The 19585-nt window shown below is 48.3% G+C and overlaps 1 protein-coding gene across 2 annotated transcripts in view; it reads right to left on the bottom strand.

The window, feature by feature from the left end:
- The window catches only part of GNL1 (G protein nucleolar 1), a 149309-nt gene that overhangs the window by 103827 nt on the left and 25897 nt on the right, over positions 1-19585 (bottom strand). For both annotated transcript variants that reach the window (XM_085637395.1, XM_085638075.1), the window contains exons 2-5: positions 15418-15586; positions 12209-12345; positions 10482-10633; positions 7857-7928 (exon numbers count right to left, since the gene is read on the bottom strand). In XM_085637395.1, the coding sequence (XP_085493521.1) occupies positions 7857-7928; positions 10482-10633; positions 12209-12345; positions 15418-15586 (530 nt within the window). The remainder of the gene's footprint in view (positions 1-7856; positions 7929-10481; positions 10634-12208; positions 12346-15417; positions 15587-19585) is intronic.

Here is a 19585-nt window from a genome sequence, read left to right as displayed (position 1 = left end):
TGCATAAATCCTGGCAGAGAAGTCATAGATTATTAGGCTCAAACTCAAGAATCCATGCTAAGGCTCCCCTGTGGAATAATTCGGGGATCCGTATTAATGGTTGTATGTTATCCTGGCCTGAATGGCGAGCTGCAGGTATTCTCTATCCGGATCAACTTCTGCATGATGGGGATTTTAAGTCATTCTCTCAGCTCAGGGTAGAATTTGATCTTCCCCTTCATCATTCTTCCAAATATCTTCAACTCCAAAAATGTTTGAAGACCCATATGGGAACATCACCATGGCTCCTGCAAGATTCCCCTATATTATCCTATTTGCACATTTGGGGGAAACTTAAGGGTGTTACTTCTGGTATATACAAACTTTTTTCATCTCATCTTTTTTCTAAATCTCTTTCACATGATCTACAGCGTAAATGGCAATCTCGTCTCTCAAATTCCTTTTCCGATACTGAGTGGGATTTGATTCTAGAGAATTTAAATAAGGGAGCCCGTGAATCAAGGCTCAAATTTTGTCTTTTTAAAATTCTGCATGATTGGCACTGGTCTCCTGTCAAACTACACCAAGCTGGCCTTCTCTCTCATTCTAATTGTTGGAGATGCTCCAATTCAGGTTGTGATATTACTCATATCATTTGTGAATGTCCTAGTATCCAATCCTATTGGACATTTATCGGTGTTACCTTGAATTCCACTATGCCCCTAAAATTGCCACTTACATCTACTAACATTCTCCTGCATGATTTACGTCATTCCCCAAAGCTCACGAAGCCACAACTCCGTCTTTTTCATACTTCAATTGCTACTGCCAAAATTTGTATACTGCGTCATTGGAAGTCAACTTTGCCTCCCTCACAGGAGGACTGGTTGGTGGCAATGATGCAAACTGCTTCCCATGAACGTACAATCTATAACCTTCAGGATCAAACTGACACTTTTCTTCGAATATGGTCTCCATTTCTTAAATCAAATGCTGCTGATTCTCCGGACTCCACTTCTACTCAAACACACTAATCAACTTTCACTTTTTCTGTCCTTTGTTTTTTCTCTTCTCTTTGTTCCCCCCCAATCCTTTGCTTCCTCCGTTGTGGTACTCTTCTGCTTTTATTTAAATTACCTTTCCTTTGTTTTATTTCTTTATATTTCCAGCACTCTTTATTCTACTATGTCTTTCTCCTCTCTTTTTTCCCGATAGCTCACTCTTATTACATGTCATGCTGGGTTTTGATCTCATCGTTGCATCAACTAGTATTTATCTATTTAAACGCATATTTATATCGTATTTATTTATTAATATCTTATTCCATGATTCCTTTTAACATGAATTTATTTTCTTTTATTTATTATTGCATATGCTCTAATGTATTTGTCTTATAAAACTCAATAAAAATTTCAACACAAAGTCAATTGCCTATTGCAAAGTATTTAACTAAAGCATCTCATTCTGGTAAAGTATATTTTGATACCTATTGTTGGTTCTAAAATAAAACCACCATATATTTTTTATATAAACCATTGGCCTAGAGTTCGAGTATTGAGTGTGTGAAACCATTTGCTGACTGAGTGTGTGCAACAAATGCTTTACACTGTCCTCTGATACTGCCTTACTGCTCGACCAAGCTACCACTTTAGAGAGTAAGGTTATATCTAACTTTAGCCTCTGCCAAACCTCTGGGGACTGTGGACTGTACACACTGTACCTATTTGGGAACAGTATATACAGAGCCACTTTCTTACAACGGCTGAAAGTCCAATGCAGCGACACATGTCCACACTGAGGCTGTGGCAGACGCCAGGCTTTGAGCACCAAGTCCCTGTTCTTAGCCTTCAATCACACACCTGGAAACTGGGCACAGAGTCTGGCTCCAGCACGAAGGCTGGGTGCGCAGGACCTGAGGGCCTGGCCCTGATCTCAACCTAAGCTACATGTATTTACTCTGATAAAGAACACCATTACAAAACCCCCACATTTCACCAAACTGCTGCCCTTGAAGGCCCACGCCATTTTCAAAACATGAGCATCTCTGGCTGACGAGTTCACAATATCTGGTGGCTCTAGCCACACCCGAGTAAACACTACATTAGTCATGGTCACTTTATTGCATCAATGGCCACAACAGAGTGAAAGCAAACTATTCTGGCGTTAGAGGAACAGATTCCTATTGATTTACCGTCCGCTACATATACTGGAGGAATCGCGTACCCCTCAGAGAATGAATGAGAAGAGGTGAATACCACTGCGAACAGCACCGCCGCCTCCAAGCACCCTGGACTCTCCTGAATGGTCCACTTATGTTATACTGCACTCGATACAAGATTTAAGACAGCTTCTAAGTGCTTCTAGTGCTTGGACGAATTGGGGAGTGAGGCAGAGGGTGAAGGAAGGCAACATTTTAGTGACGTGGCCACAGGAATGTTGAAATTAGCTGTCAGTTCTCCTAGCCCTAAGGTGAGTAATTTGACCCCAGACCATCCTTTGTGACCAAGTGGAGGTTAAGGTATTTAACAAAAAACATCTTCATTACCATACATTTCCCAGGATTTTGATTTCACCTCAAATACTGAGCGCAGGAGGATATGAAAAGGTAATCGTGGATGTTACAGTCAGTCTGCCAGTGCAGGGTTAAATGAATCCAGGTTAAATAAACATTCAACGTTGATCTGTGCAGGGAAATGATTTGTTTTAGAGTCCGAACATATCTTTTAGTTGTCTAAGTTTACATTTTTAACTGGTATTTGGCACACCAGATCTGGGGTATTGCAAACACAATCTTTTGATACAAGTGCACGTGGGACATTTACCACATACAAAGAACTTCCTTTTAGGGTGATAAAGTTTGAGAACAGCTAATGTTAGCACGTAAGTTATATATCGCGTCATTTGGTATGTACATGAACTGTATGCAATAAAAAAAAAAGCCCAATCCATATTTAATATTACTAATGTCTAATTACTGCTTTGTTCTTTTTGATACCAGGCAACAAGTTACTTCTCTTCCGTAAGACGTCCTTGGGGGATCTTCCATCTAACTGAAGGTTCCTCACAGTTAGAATATCCCAGGAGACAGAATGAACTTGGGAACTTCTCCCAGCAATGTCTCCTGTGCACCGACAGGTGGCGCTGCGTGGCTTTGCGGGCCGTGCACCAGGAGGTGATAGAGCAAGGCCACGCATAGGTTCCCCCACGTGTGCGGACGTCGGTTTCTTAACCCTTCTTCCGCACCCTAAGATGTGGATCAACAAATTGTAGGGGACAGTGTGCTGACGTCTATCTTGAGATCGCATTCATTGTCCAAATGTCAAATGCACAGTATGGGGAGGAGAGAAGGCAGTGAGGAATCTGCACTGAGACAGAATCTCCACCAGAAGAGCATTGCCGAAGATAAGGAACAGTTCTTCTTATGGCTTCATCACCTTTAGAATAGATACCACAGCAGAACATCACAAAAGGTAGAGGGTCCAAGGAGTGGACTCAAACCAAGAAGACTTCCAGGGCAAAGTGGGCAAATGGCCCTCTACTCTGACCTGGCATCAAGTCAGTAGTGCTTTGTGTATGTGAGCACTAATGTCAACATCGCAGTCTGATAGGACAGGCACTTCCTTTCCTAGATCAGCCGTTGCAGTTTTAACCCTGAAGGGAAGGCCCAGGGGTGTTCAGGGACCTCTACTCTGGCCAATGCATCTTTCTACAAACGACTACCCACATCGAAAGAGTCCCTTGTATGGTCAATGTATCAGCTCAGGGCTCTTTTAGGGTCAATACGATAAAGTCTGTCCTCCTCGATCGAGAAGAGTGGTGGAACAAAGAAGGGTGGTAGGGTAATCAACTGTCCTACATCAAAGGGTGGCACCACTTTGGCAGGAAGGCGTCCAAGTCCTCCTAGTCCTGTGCCTGGAAAGAAAGTGGTCCCGGGAGGATGAACCGTACAGTTCACACATGTAGAACTGTTCATGACAAGAAAGACTGTCTTGATTGTCAGAAGTCATATGGTGCAGATATGCATTGGGTCATATGGGGTGCACATGAGGAAAGCAAGGATCAAACTGAGGCGCTATTACATCAGGAAAAGAGGTTTCTGAGGAAACATGCGAGTCTGAGCCTTCAAAAAGTGCATCACAACTGGTGATTTGAAATACGAAAAGCACAGCAAATGCTTCAGGCTCGAGGGCACTCCAATGCTGTTCTCTAGGTAGGAGTCACCAGCTGATGACGGCAACTGGCTGATACTGGCCCAAATCGTTTAACTGTGCCCCTATCATGTTCCGAGGCATGTCTAAACAATGCATTCCTTGGTGAAGTCGGGTGCTTTCAGGATAGGTGCTGAGCACAGAGCTTCCTTTAGGGAGTCAAAAGCCTTCTGACACTGCTCAGTCCAGATAACTTTTCAGGCTGTTTCTTGGAGGTCAGCACAGTTAGTAGTGCCACAACCCTTCACAAATCACCTGTAGTACCCAGTCACGCCAAGAATGGCTCCAACCTGAATCTGGGTCTAAGGATCTTCATAGGCCAGAATTGTCTGGATCGTGGGCTGGAGAGGTTGTACGTGGTCTCCATCAACGTGGCGGCACAAGAGAGTCTTGCCCTATCTGGCACTTACTTACAGTCTGGTCTGCCTGTTGTGACGCAGGGCCTGAAGCACTTCCTTGAGGTAGACCAGGTGATCATCCCAGGTGGAGCTGAATACAGCTATGTAATCAAGATAAGCTGCACTGACAGTACTGGATTCACCAACCGGTGGAAGGTGGCGTGGGCATTCTTCAACCCAAAGGACATCACCTTAAACTGAAAGTGGCCTTCAGACCTAGAAAATACAGACCACTCCTTGGCTGCTGGTGTGAGGGCTATCTGTCAATAACCTGATGTCAGGTTGTGGGAATCAATAGAAATTGCCATTAGCATGAGCTGAAGCCATTTCGTTTGTGGCATCCATTTTGTTAGCCATGTGATTCTTCCGTCTTCACTGTTGCTTGCCTTTCTAGTCTGCTTGAGTCATCAACTGTAGTTAACTCCTTCAGTACTGAGCCAGAGCAATGTGCAAGCTCAGAAAGGCCTGAAGCAGCTAGAATGCACCTCTCTTAGAATGCAACTGTCAGGCTATTCCAACTGATGTAAGCAGTTCTGTCTCCCCTCCCAGTTACGTTACATGAGGACACATTAATGTTTGTTAGGCACGGGGAGATTAAGTGATTGGTACAGAATCACAGGGTGTTGCGTGTTCTTGCCGAGACTTGAACCCTGTTCCCAAGATTTGAGGTCGACCGCCCTAGCCGTTAGGCCAACTCCTCTCCCCGGTCTGACTGCTAACTGTTGCAGGGATTCTAGAGTAGGGCAGGTACTTTGTCCATTATTCTGATCCTCCCTAGAGGCCCCTCTGCTCCATGGAGTTCTACAAGTTTTGGCGTGTTCCCAGTAGTAGTGACCTCTGCAGGCTCCAGGCCCCTCTTCTCTCTTCCATCGTGCCCCCCGCATCCTCCAGCTCCCTTTATTCACCAGAACATATTGAAGAAGCCTCTCTTCTCTCTTTTCAATCTTATCCCCTACACCCTTTATGCACCACACCACTCTAAAGCAGCTCCTCTCTTTCACATCCTGCCCCACCTGCCCCCACTTCTCACCCGGCCCTCTTTATTCACCACGACACTGAGGAAGCCCCTCTTCTCTTTTCCGTCCTATCCCCCCCAGCTTCTACCAGCCCACCCCTTTTATTCACCACAACACTCTGAAGTAGCCTCTTAGAGGTCCGTAGCTACTTGCACATCACCAATGGATACAGGGCTGAGTCAACAGCAGCAGACCAAGGCCAAGATGTCTTGTGGGACAACCCAAACAAGCTACCAGTGACCAGCAGGGTCTAGAAGACCTGCAGTGTGGAGGCCACACCCACATGGACAACCCAAAGAACCTACCAGTGACCTCCGCAGTGGGACCAAACACTAAACTAGTGCATGGACCCCTCAGAGTGAGGGACATTGAGCAGAGACCTCCACTGACTGTACATGGAGGCCACCTCCACGTGGACAACACAAAGAACCTACCACTGACCAGCAAGGTCTAGAAGACCTGCAGTATGGAGGCCACCTCCACGTGGACAACCCAAAGAACCTACCACTGACCAGCAGAGTCTAGAAGACCTGCAGTATGAAGGCCACCTCCACGTGGAAAACCCAAAGAACCTACCACTGACCAGCAGGGTCTAGGAGACCTGCAGTATGACGGCCACCTCCTTGTGGACAACCCAAAGAACCTACCAGTGACCAGCAGGGTCTAGGAGAAGACCTACAGTGTGGAGGCCACACCCACGTGGACAACCCAAAGACCCTTCCAGAGACATGCAGGAGGAGACATGCAGGAGAAGAGGTGCAGTGTGGAGGCCACGCCCACGTGGACAATCCAAAGAACCTACCAGTGACCTACGCAGTGGGACCAAATACTAAACTAGTGCATGGACCCCTCAGAGTGAGGGACATTGAGCAGAGACCCCCACTGACTGTACATGGAGGCCACCTCTTTATGGACAACCCAAAGAACCTACCAGTGACCAGCAGGGTCTAGGAGAAGACCTGCAGTGTGGAGACCACGCCCACGTGGACAACCCAAAGACCCTTCCAGAGACATGCAGGAGAAGACCTGCAGTGTGGAGGCCACGCCCACGTGGACAACCAAAAGAAACTACCAGTGCCTGCAGGATTCAGGAGAAGAGCTGCAGTGTGGAGGCCACGTCCTCGTGGACAACCCAAAGAACCTACCAGGGACCTCCGCAGTGGGACCAAACACTAAACTAGTGCATGGACCCCTCAGAGTGAGGGACATTGAGCAGAGACCTCCACTGACTGTACATGGAAGCCACCTCCTTGTGGCCAACCTAAAGAACCTTCAAGTGACCAGCAGGGTCTAGAAGACCTGCAGTGTGGAGGCCACGCCCACGTGGACAACCCATAGACACTACCAGTGCCTACAGGATTCAGGAGAAAAGCTGCAGTGTGGGGGCCACGTCTTCGTTGAGAACCCATGGAAACTTCCAGTGACCTCGGCAGTGTGACCAAACACCTAACTAGAGCATGGACCTCTCGGAGAGAGGCATTCAGCACAGGCCTCCACTGTTTGTTTACTCGCCATCTTTTGGGATAAAACAGGGAGAGGTAGACTTTGGGCGTAATATCCTGCGCACATTTGGGGACAAAGGTTAACAAGGTTGCAGAACAGATCTTTAATGTACAGTAGCCTTAGAATAGGGAGCTGGGAGACAGCAGCTTCCCTATCCTCCTCGTGAGATTGAGAACAACCTTTGAATACTGGCCACAGCTAAATATATCCAGTACAAAAGTTAACTGACATCTCTCAAAAACATCCAGAGCTAGAGAAAATATAATAAACTCAAAAATACCTTCACCGCCTTAAATCAACCCTACACTTGACAGGAGCAGCTATTCTTGTTCTAAGGGCTTCCACACAGGATCTGTACTCCACACTGGCTCGGGATAACAGTGGCTGCCTCCGCAGCATGAACACAGGCCCCAGGTCTACCTTGAACCATTGGTGTGCCCATGTCAATAATATGCTATTGCTGAGCCGCTTGGCATGTGAGGACCACATACGCTCCCCCAATAGCAGCCAATGCCACCACTGTGCCCCTTGGGCGTTTCACTTACAATGGCAGCAGAACATCCCACCACGTTCCTAGGACAGGAGTAACCCCATTTGCTCCTGGTCCTGAGCCTACATACATATCAGGACAGTCCTAGGATATTACTGACCACAATCTCTTGGCGTGTCCGGCATACATAAACCCCCAAGCTATGAGATGACTGGTCGATCCCAAGATAGGACTTTACCCCTCAGCACTGTGCCCAGCCTACCGGATGTCGGATGTCTGTGATGAGGAGAACAATGTCGGACATCTCGAGGACCCTCCAGAGCTGGCGCCATGTCTGCATCAGATAAAAATGGAGGACGGGAATGAAAAAACACAAAGGTTAAAACTTACTGCTGACTCGATTCAACAAAACTGCAATCAGTAAAACAGGTACTACTATTAGTGTGAGCGCGCGCAGGACACCAGTGCAGGACGTGAGTGTGTGTGTGTGTGTGGGCAGGCAGTGCTTGTGGGTGAAAGCTCCACTAGAAAGCATGCGGAGCACTCGAGCAGGGTAGAGCTCCTGCCTGTCCAGGTCCTGTGCAGCTGACGGTTCTCCACTTCAACTTTTGCACAAACTATAAGCACGGTCATAACTAACCAGTGAGCAATCCACGCTGGGCGCCAATATCCTCCAAATCCTACATCCGACATGATAGTTTACCCAATAAACTAAAGCAAGCTGTAATAAGCCTCCTTAATGAAGAAACGGAGCAGACCCATCTCAAACCTACTCTTGATTAGATAAAACATAGAAAGCAAAGGTCACTGGCCAGATTTAAGATTTTATCTAGTCCAGCAACCGGTTAAATGAACGACGCAGGAAGGTCACAGAACCCATCATCTCAGACATCAGGAAAAACACTTGTCCTCCTCAATGTGGTACCAGCTGAAATTCTTATCCTACTCAACTTGCCAGTGACATACAACACATTCGATCCTTCTTCAATGACTAAACAGCACGCCTTTCAATCCAACACCTGCAAATCACATGGGCTCATTGTCCTCGATCATCAGCTACGGGGTACTCAAAGATTCTCCCCTGCATTCTACTGCGCAACATCTACACTAACCATTTTCATAATCAGCTCCCTCTATCAACTTCAAACCCGAATGTACGACACAAATCCATCTCAAACTAAAACATGCCAAAATATGAGACTTATCTACCCTGAAGGGCAGCAACCTCTCCACAAACAGTTCTAAACCCAAAAACCCTGATAATTGGCATGACCACAACTAGCGATCTCCTTTTCGACTGTCCCAAGGAACATGGTGCTGGCCGACTCATACTCGGGTGCTGAGAAACCTTGGGATCGGATTCAACACAAACCTCTCCTCTTAACAGCAAACTGCAACTGGTGTCCAGAGGAGCCAGCACTGCCTCGGAATACACCAGATCCAACTAGCCACTGATCTGGTTCCATCTCGACTCGACCACTGCAACATAGCATACACTGATGTACATACGTAGTAACGTCAACAACTTCGGCGAATCCAAACTCAAGCAGCAACAATCTGTCTCAGTTTAAATAAAATCTGACCACACCATTCCAGCTCTGAAAAATCTCAACTGGCTCCCATTGGCACAGAGAATCAAACTCAAGCTCCTACACAGTTTTCAACAGGGGAAAGGACCAAGTCTTAAATACCTACAAAACCTTACCTCAACTTACACACCTACTCTGGTCCTTCAATCAAGCAAAGAAACTTGTTTAAAGCAGAATCTCCTGGAAATCCCATGGTGGGCGCAGTGTACAAATTCTAGGGCCATGGCAGGTGGACCAACGAAGCCCAGATCTCACATACCAGCCTAACCGGACGCCCTTCAAGAAAAACTAAAAATCAGTCTCTTCAAAGAGGCCTCCTCAAGATGGCAAGATGCTGTAGGGATCACACATCCCTCTATTTAGAGGTCAGGGTACCTTGAAGAGCCTTCTGGTCAACAGATACTGCAATTACACTCAAATCCTGGAGATGAATCGCACTCCACCAACTGACACTACTGTTGAAGCTCGCCAGTCATGAAAGAGCTAGTGCTACGAAGTGACGACGCGACAAGGTGGCGCTCTACATTTCAATAAAATAAATACTAATGGAGAGCACGGTCTTGACTTCTAGGTAACTGAGTGGACTTGTGCATGGCCTACATATTACATAAGATGCTTTATGGTGCCATGCAGGAAACACCCCTGACCTAATGCCCTCCTACTGTGTGGGGAAGGCAGCACACAACTACGTCCATGTGCTGTGGGAAAGATGGGTGTGCACGACTTCTGCTGTCACCTACGTTCACATCACGTGTGTACATGTATGTGTGCATAGGTATAGGTGCTTAAGGACAAGTGTGTATTCACCTTTTCATGCACTTTTGTCTCTCCACAGGGTATACACTGTGTGGAAACACGGGCATGTGAATCTTCCACTGTCACCTACATCCATATGTCCACCCGTGAGTGCGCTGTGTGTGTGGAAGGACATTCACTTAGTCACACCTGCATCCATCTCTCTACTCAGACGTGCACGTGTGAGAGATTTGTCCTTTGCACCAACTCGTACTGGACCACCACTGGGTGTGATATGTGGATAAAGACAGGTATGCGCTTCTCGGACTGTCGCCTAAATCTGTATGTATGCCAGCGTGCTTGCTCTGCGTAGAGAGAACGGTGTCTAAGGATACATTCTCACGCTCTCCAGTTTGTGCCACTACACCTTCTGTCCCACTCCACCTGCATTGTGTGGGGGACCAGAATGCCAACCTCCTTCTGTCACCTGCACCTTCTACTTTCACCTACGTCTGTGTCCCTCCTGGACAAGTGCTATATATTTAGAGGAATAAGACACTCACCTCCAAGTTGTGATCGAAATAGCTGAGCTGTGTGGGGTTGAAGGTGCTGTAGATGTTCTCCAGATAGGCCAGGAAACTCTTCTCCTCCCGGGCCAGCAGGAGCTCTTTGGCCATTTGGTAGTTCCACGGTGGACGCTTGGGGAAGTCCAACACTAGCCAAAGAAGAAATGCATTCATCAATCAGATGCTACGAAAATAACCTACCAATCAGAGAAGAGAGAGGCAACAAAAGTAACCTACCAATGAGAAAAGAGAGAGGCAACGAAAATATCCTACTAATCAGAGAAGTGAGAGGCAACAAAATTAACCTACCAATCATAGAAAAAAGAGGCAACAAAATTAACCTACAAATCAGAGAAGAGGCAACAAAAGTAGTTTACCAATCAGAGAAGGAGACAACAAAAATAACCTACCAATCAGAGAAGGAGGCAACGAAAGTAACCTACCAATCAGAGAAGAGGGAGACAGCGAAAGTAACTTTCCAGTTAAAGAAGAAAGAGACAACAAAAGTAACCTACCAATCAGAGAAGAGGCAACAAAAGTAACCCACCAATCAGAGAAGAGGGAGGCAACAAAAATAACCTACCAATCAAAGGAGAAAGAGGCAACGAAAGTAACCTACCAATCAGAGAAGAGAAAGGCAACAAAAGTAACCTACCAATCAGAGAAGAGAGCGGCAACGAAAGTAACCTACCAATCAGAACAGGCGGCAACAAGCTATTCAATTAGAGAGCAACAATGAATTCAGCAACTAAAATAGAGCAATCAAGAACCTAGGCCATTTCAGCCAAATTACAAATGTATTTGTTTCAGCTTACGAATGTAAGCCATACAATATTAAATTCATATTACTAAAATAATATCAACACTATGCAAATTTTGTCGCCTATCACCTTTCAGAAGAGTAAATATTTTTATTAAATGTATAAAAACTGAGTACACCTAGTTGGACGGAAAGGGCAGTTCGGTCATTTTCAGTGCAGACTTGTTCTTGCCCAGATACTGAACATCATGTCAAACATCAGAGGGGGGACGCAGAGCCTCCAGATCAGAGTGCAACTTTACCCTCAGGTCAAAGGTGAGGGGACATTTACAGCTAAAATACAGGGAGAAATTAGAGCGAATGTCTCAACGGTCACCGAGTAAAAAAACAAGCCTGTTACAAGTAATTATTTTAAAAATAAATTGTTTTTCATCCACTTTTTTTTTTTTTTTAACCATACTTAACCTGACCTTACACTGAAACCCTACAGCTTCAGACCAGCTCTTACCTCAGCCTGATCCTTACACTCTACAAATATCTGCAGCCTCGTCCTTGATACAAACAACCATCAAACCCTCCTTGATATTCAGTTGTATATAGTGTGATCTTGTCCCTGGTTGATTCGCGTCCCTTTACAATAGACCCAGACAACATTATGCTTGTATTTTCCTTAAGTCACACGGAGATTAAGTGACTATGATAAGATGAGTTATTATGAACTTGACCTAAAATTACCAAAACTCTCTCCAACTTTTCTGGACGTCTGTAGGAGGGATACGACCAGGAGCCCCGCCTTACCTACATTCACTTGCATGATTAAATAGTACTATCATATAGGACATAAGAAGCCCGGGTATCCTGTCCACCGAGGCCAGCATATGAGGGAGGTCTCGGGCTGAGTAGTCAAAGCTGGGTAGGGAGAGAAGTCAAGAGAGCGCTGGTGCCCACAGGACTTTAGACTCACCCGACCCCGGCTTGTAGATGTCGTCGATATCCACCTCCAGCTCCGTCTCGAGCACTGGTTCCAGGATCTTCTCCCGCGCAAGCTTCTTTCGCCGCTCAATTTCTTCCCGGCTCTCCTTTTCAAAGTGCAGCCGATACCTGAGGTGGTGGGGTGAGAGGAGAGCGATCAGCAGCAGGCAAGAGACTGCTTCAGTCTAATTCTTAGGTAATGACTTGACGGGACCTCTATCGTTCCATCCCTGACGGTGCCCCAAAACTGGCCCTCCTGGCCGCGCCCCCAACACAGGCCCTCCTGACCGTGCTCCCAACACTGGCCATCCTGACCGTGCCCCCAACACAGGCCCTCCTGACTTTACCCCCAACACTGGCCCTCCTGACCGGGCCCCCAACACTGGCCCTCCTGACCGGGCCCCCAACACTGGCCCTCCTGACCGGGCCCCCAACACTGGCCCTCCTGACCGTGCCCCCAACACTGGCCCTCCTGACCGTGCCCCCAACACTGGCCCTCCTGACCTTGCCCCCAACACTGGCCCTCTTGACCGGGCCCCCAACACTGGCCCTCCTGACCGGGCCCCCAACACTGGCCCTCCTGGCCGTGCCCCCAACACTGGCCCTCCTGGCCGTGCCCCCAACACTGGCCCTCCTGGCCGTGCCCCCAACACTGGCCCTCCTGGCCGTGCCCCCAACACTGGCCCTCCTGGCCGTGCCCCCCACACTCGCCCTCCTGGCCGTGCCCCCCACACTCGCCCTCCTGGCCGTGCCCCCCACACTCGCCCTCCTGGCCGTGCCCCCAACACTCGCCCTCCTGGCCGTGCCCCCAACACTCGCCCTCCTGGCCGTGCCCCCAACACTCTCCCTCCCTGACCCGTCCCAAAACTGGCATCCCTGACCCCACCCCAACACTGGCACCCCTGACCGCGTCCCAACACTGGCATCTCTGACCCCGCGACCCAACACTGGCATCTCTGACCCCGCGACCCAACACTGGCATCTCTGACCCCGCGACCCAACACTGGCATCCCTGACCCCGCGACCCAACACTCGCCCTCCTGACCGCACCCCCAACACTCGCCCTCCTGACCGCACCCCCAACACTGGAATCCCTGACCGCGCCCCAACACTCGCCCTCCTGACAGCGCCTAAACACTCGCCCTCCTGACCGAGCACCCACACACTGGCATCCCTGACCGTGCACCAACACTGGCATCCTTGACAACGCCCCACTCGTCCTCCTGACCACGCCCCAACACTGGCTCTCCTGATCACGCCTGCCAGGCAACAGAAACTCCACAGCCTAACACCATCAGGCCATTGGATATTCATATGACCTCACACAATCTGGCAAAGACAGCTAAAATCTCTGGTCAGGAGGCAACGGAGCGTGTTACGGATTCAGTGAAGGTAATTCTGTGTGTGGGTCTATTTGTAGAGAATGAACCTAGTCACGCACCAAAGAGCACTTTAGAAGGGCACATACCAAGGCCTTGATGCAGGACCGTTTATACAGTGGATTGAGGGACTGTTTTGGGGAGAGAGATGCCCCTGAACCGGTAAGGCAGCAGCCAGATTCGTAGCTCTCCCCTCAGCACATCTTAAAATCATAACCCGCCATCTCTCAGTCCCTCCCCTTATTTTTTAGAATAGCAGCCCTCCCCGGTCAGGCTTCAGTGCCTAATAGACTCATAGTACTCCCTCCCAAAACTTTTGTACCTGTTCGAATCACAGCCCTACCCCTTCAGCCCCAAGTACCTGCTTGAATTGTAGCCCCCACCCCACCCTCAGGCTTCAGTACCCATTAGAATCATAACCCTTCCCCTTCAGGCTCCAGTACCGGTTAGAATCGTAGCCCTCCCCTCCTCAGGCTCCAGTACCTTTCAGAATCATAGCCCTCCCCCCTCAGGCTTCAGTACCCATTAGAATCATAACCCTTCCCCTTCAGGCTCCAGTACCTGTTAGAATCGTAGCCCTCCCCTCCTCAGGCTCCAGTACCTTTCAGAATCGTAGCCCTCCCCTCCTCAGGCTCCAGTACCTTTCAGAATCGTAGCCCTCCCCTCCTCAGGCTCCAGTACCTTTTAGAATCGTAGCCCTCCTCTCCTCATGCTCCAGTACCTTTTAGAATTTTAGCCCTCCCGCCTCAGGCTTCAGTACCCATTAGAATTGTAGCTCTCCCCGCGCTTAGGCTTCAGTGCAGGTTAGAATCACAGCCCTCCCCCCTCAGGCTTCAGTACCTTTTAGAATTGTAGCCCTCCCCTCCTCAGGCTTCAGTACCATTAGACTCATAACCCTTCCCCTCAGGCTTCAGTACCTGTTGGAATCATAACCCTTCCCCTCAGGCTTCAGTACCTGTTGGAATCATAACCCTTCCCCTCAGGCTTCAGTACCTGTTGGAATCGTTCAGGTTTCAGTACCTTTTAGAATCGTAGCCCTCCCCTCCTCAGGCTTCAGTACCTTTTAGAATTGCAGCCCTCCCCCCTCAGGCTTCACTACCTGTTGGAATCGTAGCCCTTCCCGCTCAGGCTTCAGTACCTGTTAGAATCGTTCAGGCTTCAGTACCTGTTAGAATTGCAGCCCTCCCCACGCTTAGGCTTCAGTGCAGGTTAGAATCGTAGCCCTCCCCTCCTCAGGCTTCAGTACCTGTTAGAATTGTAGCCCCCCCCTCAGGCTTCAGTGCAGGTTAGAATCGTAGTCCTCCCCGCTCAGGCTTCAGTACCTGTTAGAATTGCAGCCCTCCCCGCGCTTAGGCTTCAGTGCAGGTTAGAATCGTAGCCCTCCCCGCTCAGGCTTCAGTACCTTTTAGAATCGTAGCCCTCCCCGCTCAGGCTTCAGTACCTGTTAGAATCGTAGCCCTCCCCGCTCAGGCTTCAGTACCTGTTAGAATCGTAGCCCTCCCCGCGCTTAGGCTTCAGTGCAGGTTAGAATCGTAGCCCTCCCCTCCTCAGGCTCCAGTACCTTTCAGAATCGTAGCCCTCCCCTCCTCAGGCTCCAGTACCTTTTAGAATCGTAGCCCTCCCCTCCTCAGACTCCAGTACCTGTTAGAATTGTAGCCCTCCCCCTCAGGCTTCAGTACCTTTTAGAATTGCAGCCCTCCCCCCTCAGGCTTCAGTACCTGTTGGAATCGTAGCCCTCCCCCCTCAGGCTTCAGTACCTGTTAGAATCGTTCAGGCTTCAGTACCTGTTAGAATCGTACCCTCCCCGGTGAGGCTTCAGTACCTGTTAGAATCGTAGCCCTTTTCCCCAGGCCGGCGGATCTGCGGCTGCTGGTTGATCCTGCGCACCTGCATGGATAGGGACTCGCTGTCCGAGGTGTCCGTATGATCCTGCCGCCGGTCATGGCTTCCACTGCGGCTGTTCGAGCTCGATCGCATGCCCTCGGGAACACCTAGCACAGTCAAGAGGGAAGCCAATGGAAAGGGAGATGTTATAGCAGGGTAAAGAAGGATGAAGAGTGAAGCACAATGGGTGGAGCAAAGCAGGTGTGGGGTATAGGAAGCTGGCTCTATATAAAGTGGGGCAAAAAGAGGTACACTGTGTAAAGAATCCAGGCAAACCCAATTGGTTTACGGAAGCACAAATGAAATTCCAAATGCTCTCTTTTCTGGCAGCGTGGGCAAGCAGTATCAGAGGGTAGTGCTAAGCATTCGTTGTACTCTGAGGCAATAAATGAGACACACACTCAAGAATAAATCCGAGAACAATAAAAAAAAAAATAAGTCGGATTTTTATGTAAATTGTGTTACCAAGAACTTAGTTATCAAGTAAGTACTTTTTTTAAATATGGATTTTAACAGATAAGTAAATTGTTCACTTTAATGCGTCTTTACGCAGCAATGCTTCCCTATAGGAGAAATGGCAGATGCTACATACAGTTCTTTGCAATTGGTTTCTGGGGTCTCCCGAGGGTTGTAGGAGCCAAGGTCCAAAGTACCATCAGCAGTTACTCACTATAAGGCTCTGCAGGACATTGTCCCAGAATATCTTAAGCAGCGGCGGCAATGGTACCAACCTGTGAGAACACTGCGCTCCATGGGGGCAAAGTTGGTGTCCGTACCAACCACAAAAAAGCTTCATGGGGCGGAAGGAGCTTTATAGCATGTGCAGCAAGAGCCTGGAACGATCTCTCCTTTTGAGAAACTCCACGGATTTGTTAACCTTTAGGAAGCAATTGAAGACCGGGCATTTTAATTTATAATCTGTGTCTTTATTTGACGCCCAGTCAGCGCCAGGACACCCTTGGGTAACCGTTCGCGCTATAGAAATGCTAATAACATAACATTTCCTGCTTTAGGGCGCTGGGTGCAGAAGTGCTGGTCGGGGTGGTAGCTGTGCGTGCTACGCTAGTAGAAAGGGGGGCCACCTGAAAACAGGCTGCAGAGGGGAACTTGGAGACCAGTCTGGGAGCTCCCAACAGGGGGCTCGGTTCACAAGGGTCCTAGGAACAAGGGAGCACAGTCGGTTTGTTGGTACCTGGGTGGGGCACAGAGTGAAAATGTAGGCTGGGCTCTGTGCATCCTGTGGGTCTTGCGGTTGTCGGTCTTCACCGATTAAGGACAGTTGGCCACTCCGGAAGTGGGTCTCTGCGGTGCGGACGTCTCTCAATGGCTGCTCGGTCTCATTGGAGTCTGGACTGGACTCTCACGATCTTGGTTTACTGCAATGGGTCAAGTACCCTGGGTACTGGGCCTGTGCAGCTCTGGTCGATCCTGGTGTCCTCACACTTTGTGGGGGATAGATTTGACCTTCAAGACAACAGGTACCTCTTACTGGGGGGCTGTGGCATTGGGCTGGCCGGTGAGCGGCAAATCAGTGAAATGGACTTTACTCTCCGGTACCTTCTGACTGAAGGGGAGTAACTCCTGTACTCCAAGGAAGATTGCAGAAATGTGCGAAGGGCTGGTTCTTGGAAGCTGTTCAGCTGGAAAACGAGTCACTGGTCATGACAGTTGAGACATGGTGCAGTCCAGCAGGGGTTTGCATAAAAAGTCCACAGAAGACTTCAGTCCTCACTTTTGTTGCAGGTCTTCGTTGTCCTCCTCTTCTTGATCAGTCGAAACTGAATTCCTGGCAACAGGGGTGCCTCCTAAATATTCAATTTAGGGGCGTTGTGTGGGGTGATAGGTAGTAGCTGTAGGAAGGTGGAATCTGACTATATGCTGGCCCCCAACTTTTTGCCTGGTATTTGAATGGTTTTTGACTAGTCTGGCTGGGATCCTGCTATCCAGGACCCCAGCCTATCTGCTTCCTCCCTAAACTGATGTGTGTACCCTAGGTACATCCCAATTGGATACTGAGGACACCCTATGAGGCTCTTGTAGATGGTACCCTAGGTACCCAGGGCATGGGTCCCTCAGAGGCCTACCAGGGGCTGCAGCACGTGCCACCCCCGGGACAGCCATACAAACTGACACCTCCAGACCACTACTGTAGTCTGGGTAAGGTGGTGCTTGCACCCCTTACAGGGATATAGGTATCCTGTATCCCACTTAATACAACACATATATCCTCATAGGTCACCCCTAAGGCAGCCCTTGCTAATCCTACAAGGCAGGGTCCTGAGATATGTGCTAAATCTCTAAGAGACGATTTGCTTCGTAATGGTGGTGTGGCGAAAATTGCTGCCGCACCTCCTGTCGCACCTTCTGAGGTGCTAGGCATAAAAGGGTTTGTGGGATGTAAGGTAGAAACTGTTGATGCAGGAAAAGTTGGATTGTCCTCGTAGTTGTATGCGCTCTTTCCCGGTGGACAGAGGCGTATCCCGTCTCAGATTACACTGCCCCGACTACTGCCAAACAGTTAGTTCGAGAATTCTTCCCACGGTATGGTTTGCCCCGTGTCGTGTACTCAGATAATGGCCAACCGTTCTCATCCGAGCTAATGAAACATGTTTCACTTTTGTTAGGCTATCAATGGAAATTCCACTGTGTCCGACATCCCGAGGCAGCAGGTCTCGTGGAGCGGCATAATCAAACTTTGAAAATTAGACTGTCCAAAGTATGTAGAGAAAAAGGTGTCGACTGGATAGTAGCTTTACCAGTTGCGCTCTTTTACATGAGAATGGTAGCACACTCTCGAACAGGGCTATCCCCGTATGAGGTGATCTTCGGTAGACCACCAAATATGTGGGGGACGCCTATACCCCGTAAAATAACTGATGTTGATTGTAATATGCTGACAGATTACCTGGCTTCCTTGATGTCTGCACTACAATCTTGTCGTTCACAGGTAGCTGCAGCTTTTCCCGATAACACTGAGGTGAAGCCCCATGACGTGGTTCCGGGAGATCTTGTACTGATAAGGAACTTCGACAGAAGGAACCCGCTGGAGCCTCGCTGGCAGTCGCCTAAACTCGTCTTATTGACCACAAGGACAGCTGTGAAGATTGAGGGACGTAAAGGGTGGTTGCACTCGAGCCATATCAAAAAATTTCATGGACTATCATCCGACTTGAATTATCAGCCCTGCATTCCCTCACAGACTGACTCAAAACTCCCCCTGGTTGACAAGACAGAAAAGGAAAACTATAAACTGAAACTAAGGTCTAGCAAGTCAGACAATTTGATTGTTTAAGTCCTCTCCAAGGTGAATCGGTTGAATTTGTCTCTGACATGTATCCTCTAGACCGAAATAGAGAGAGAAATAGACAGAAACAGCTCAAGAAATATGCGTACTGTAAATCACTTCGTAGTCACTGCATAGTGACATTGTTAATTATGTTTTTTCTAAGTCTTCTGATTATCATTGCCAGTATATTATTACACATGTATTACCCTATTTCCAAGCGTGCTTTCAATGTTACTGCCGAACATTCTTTTAGCGAATTACCCCCGCATGAGTTGTCCTATAGATTTGCGCTGCGCAACAACACATTCATTAGTATGTTACATCATTCTCATCAGACCAGCAATGCTACAAATTGTTGGATATGTGGCCGACTCCCTCCCTATCAGAAATACAAGGGAGTTCTGCCTCTCTTTCCGTATCCATTCACCCACAATGGCTCCTGTGGAGCATGGTTCAGTTTGATTAATTCCCTAGATTCAAATTCAGTAGTTTATCAAGACAACTGGGTTTGGGGAAACCTGAACCTAGTTTTACTTAAAGTCTGCTACCCTAACAAGGAGGGACTTCCCAAAAGAACAGGAACTGATCTAGAAAATGAAGTATATGGATTAGGTAACTTTACACTTAATCTCATGATCCTGAATGTTGAATCTGAAGCTACACCAATCTTGCCCGCTATGTCAGTATTTCCAGTTAGAGGCGAATTATGTGTAAGAAAGAATGGTTCAATTCACATGGGCCATAGTAAATGTACCACTGTAATAGAATTCAGTGATAAAGGCAAATCTACGTTTAGAGCTTCTCGTCACTCCTACTTCAT

The sequence above is a fragment of the Triturus cristatus genome, chromosome 1_1 (assembly GCF_964204655.1).
Source record: "Triturus cristatus chromosome 1_1, aTriCri1.1, whole genome shotgun sequence".
Taxonomy (NCBI): domain Eukaryota; kingdom Metazoa; phylum Chordata; class Amphibia; order Caudata; family Salamandridae; genus Triturus; species Triturus cristatus.
Note: the sequence above shows the minus strand (reverse complement) of the source record. Positions and strands in the feature narration are given on the sequence as shown.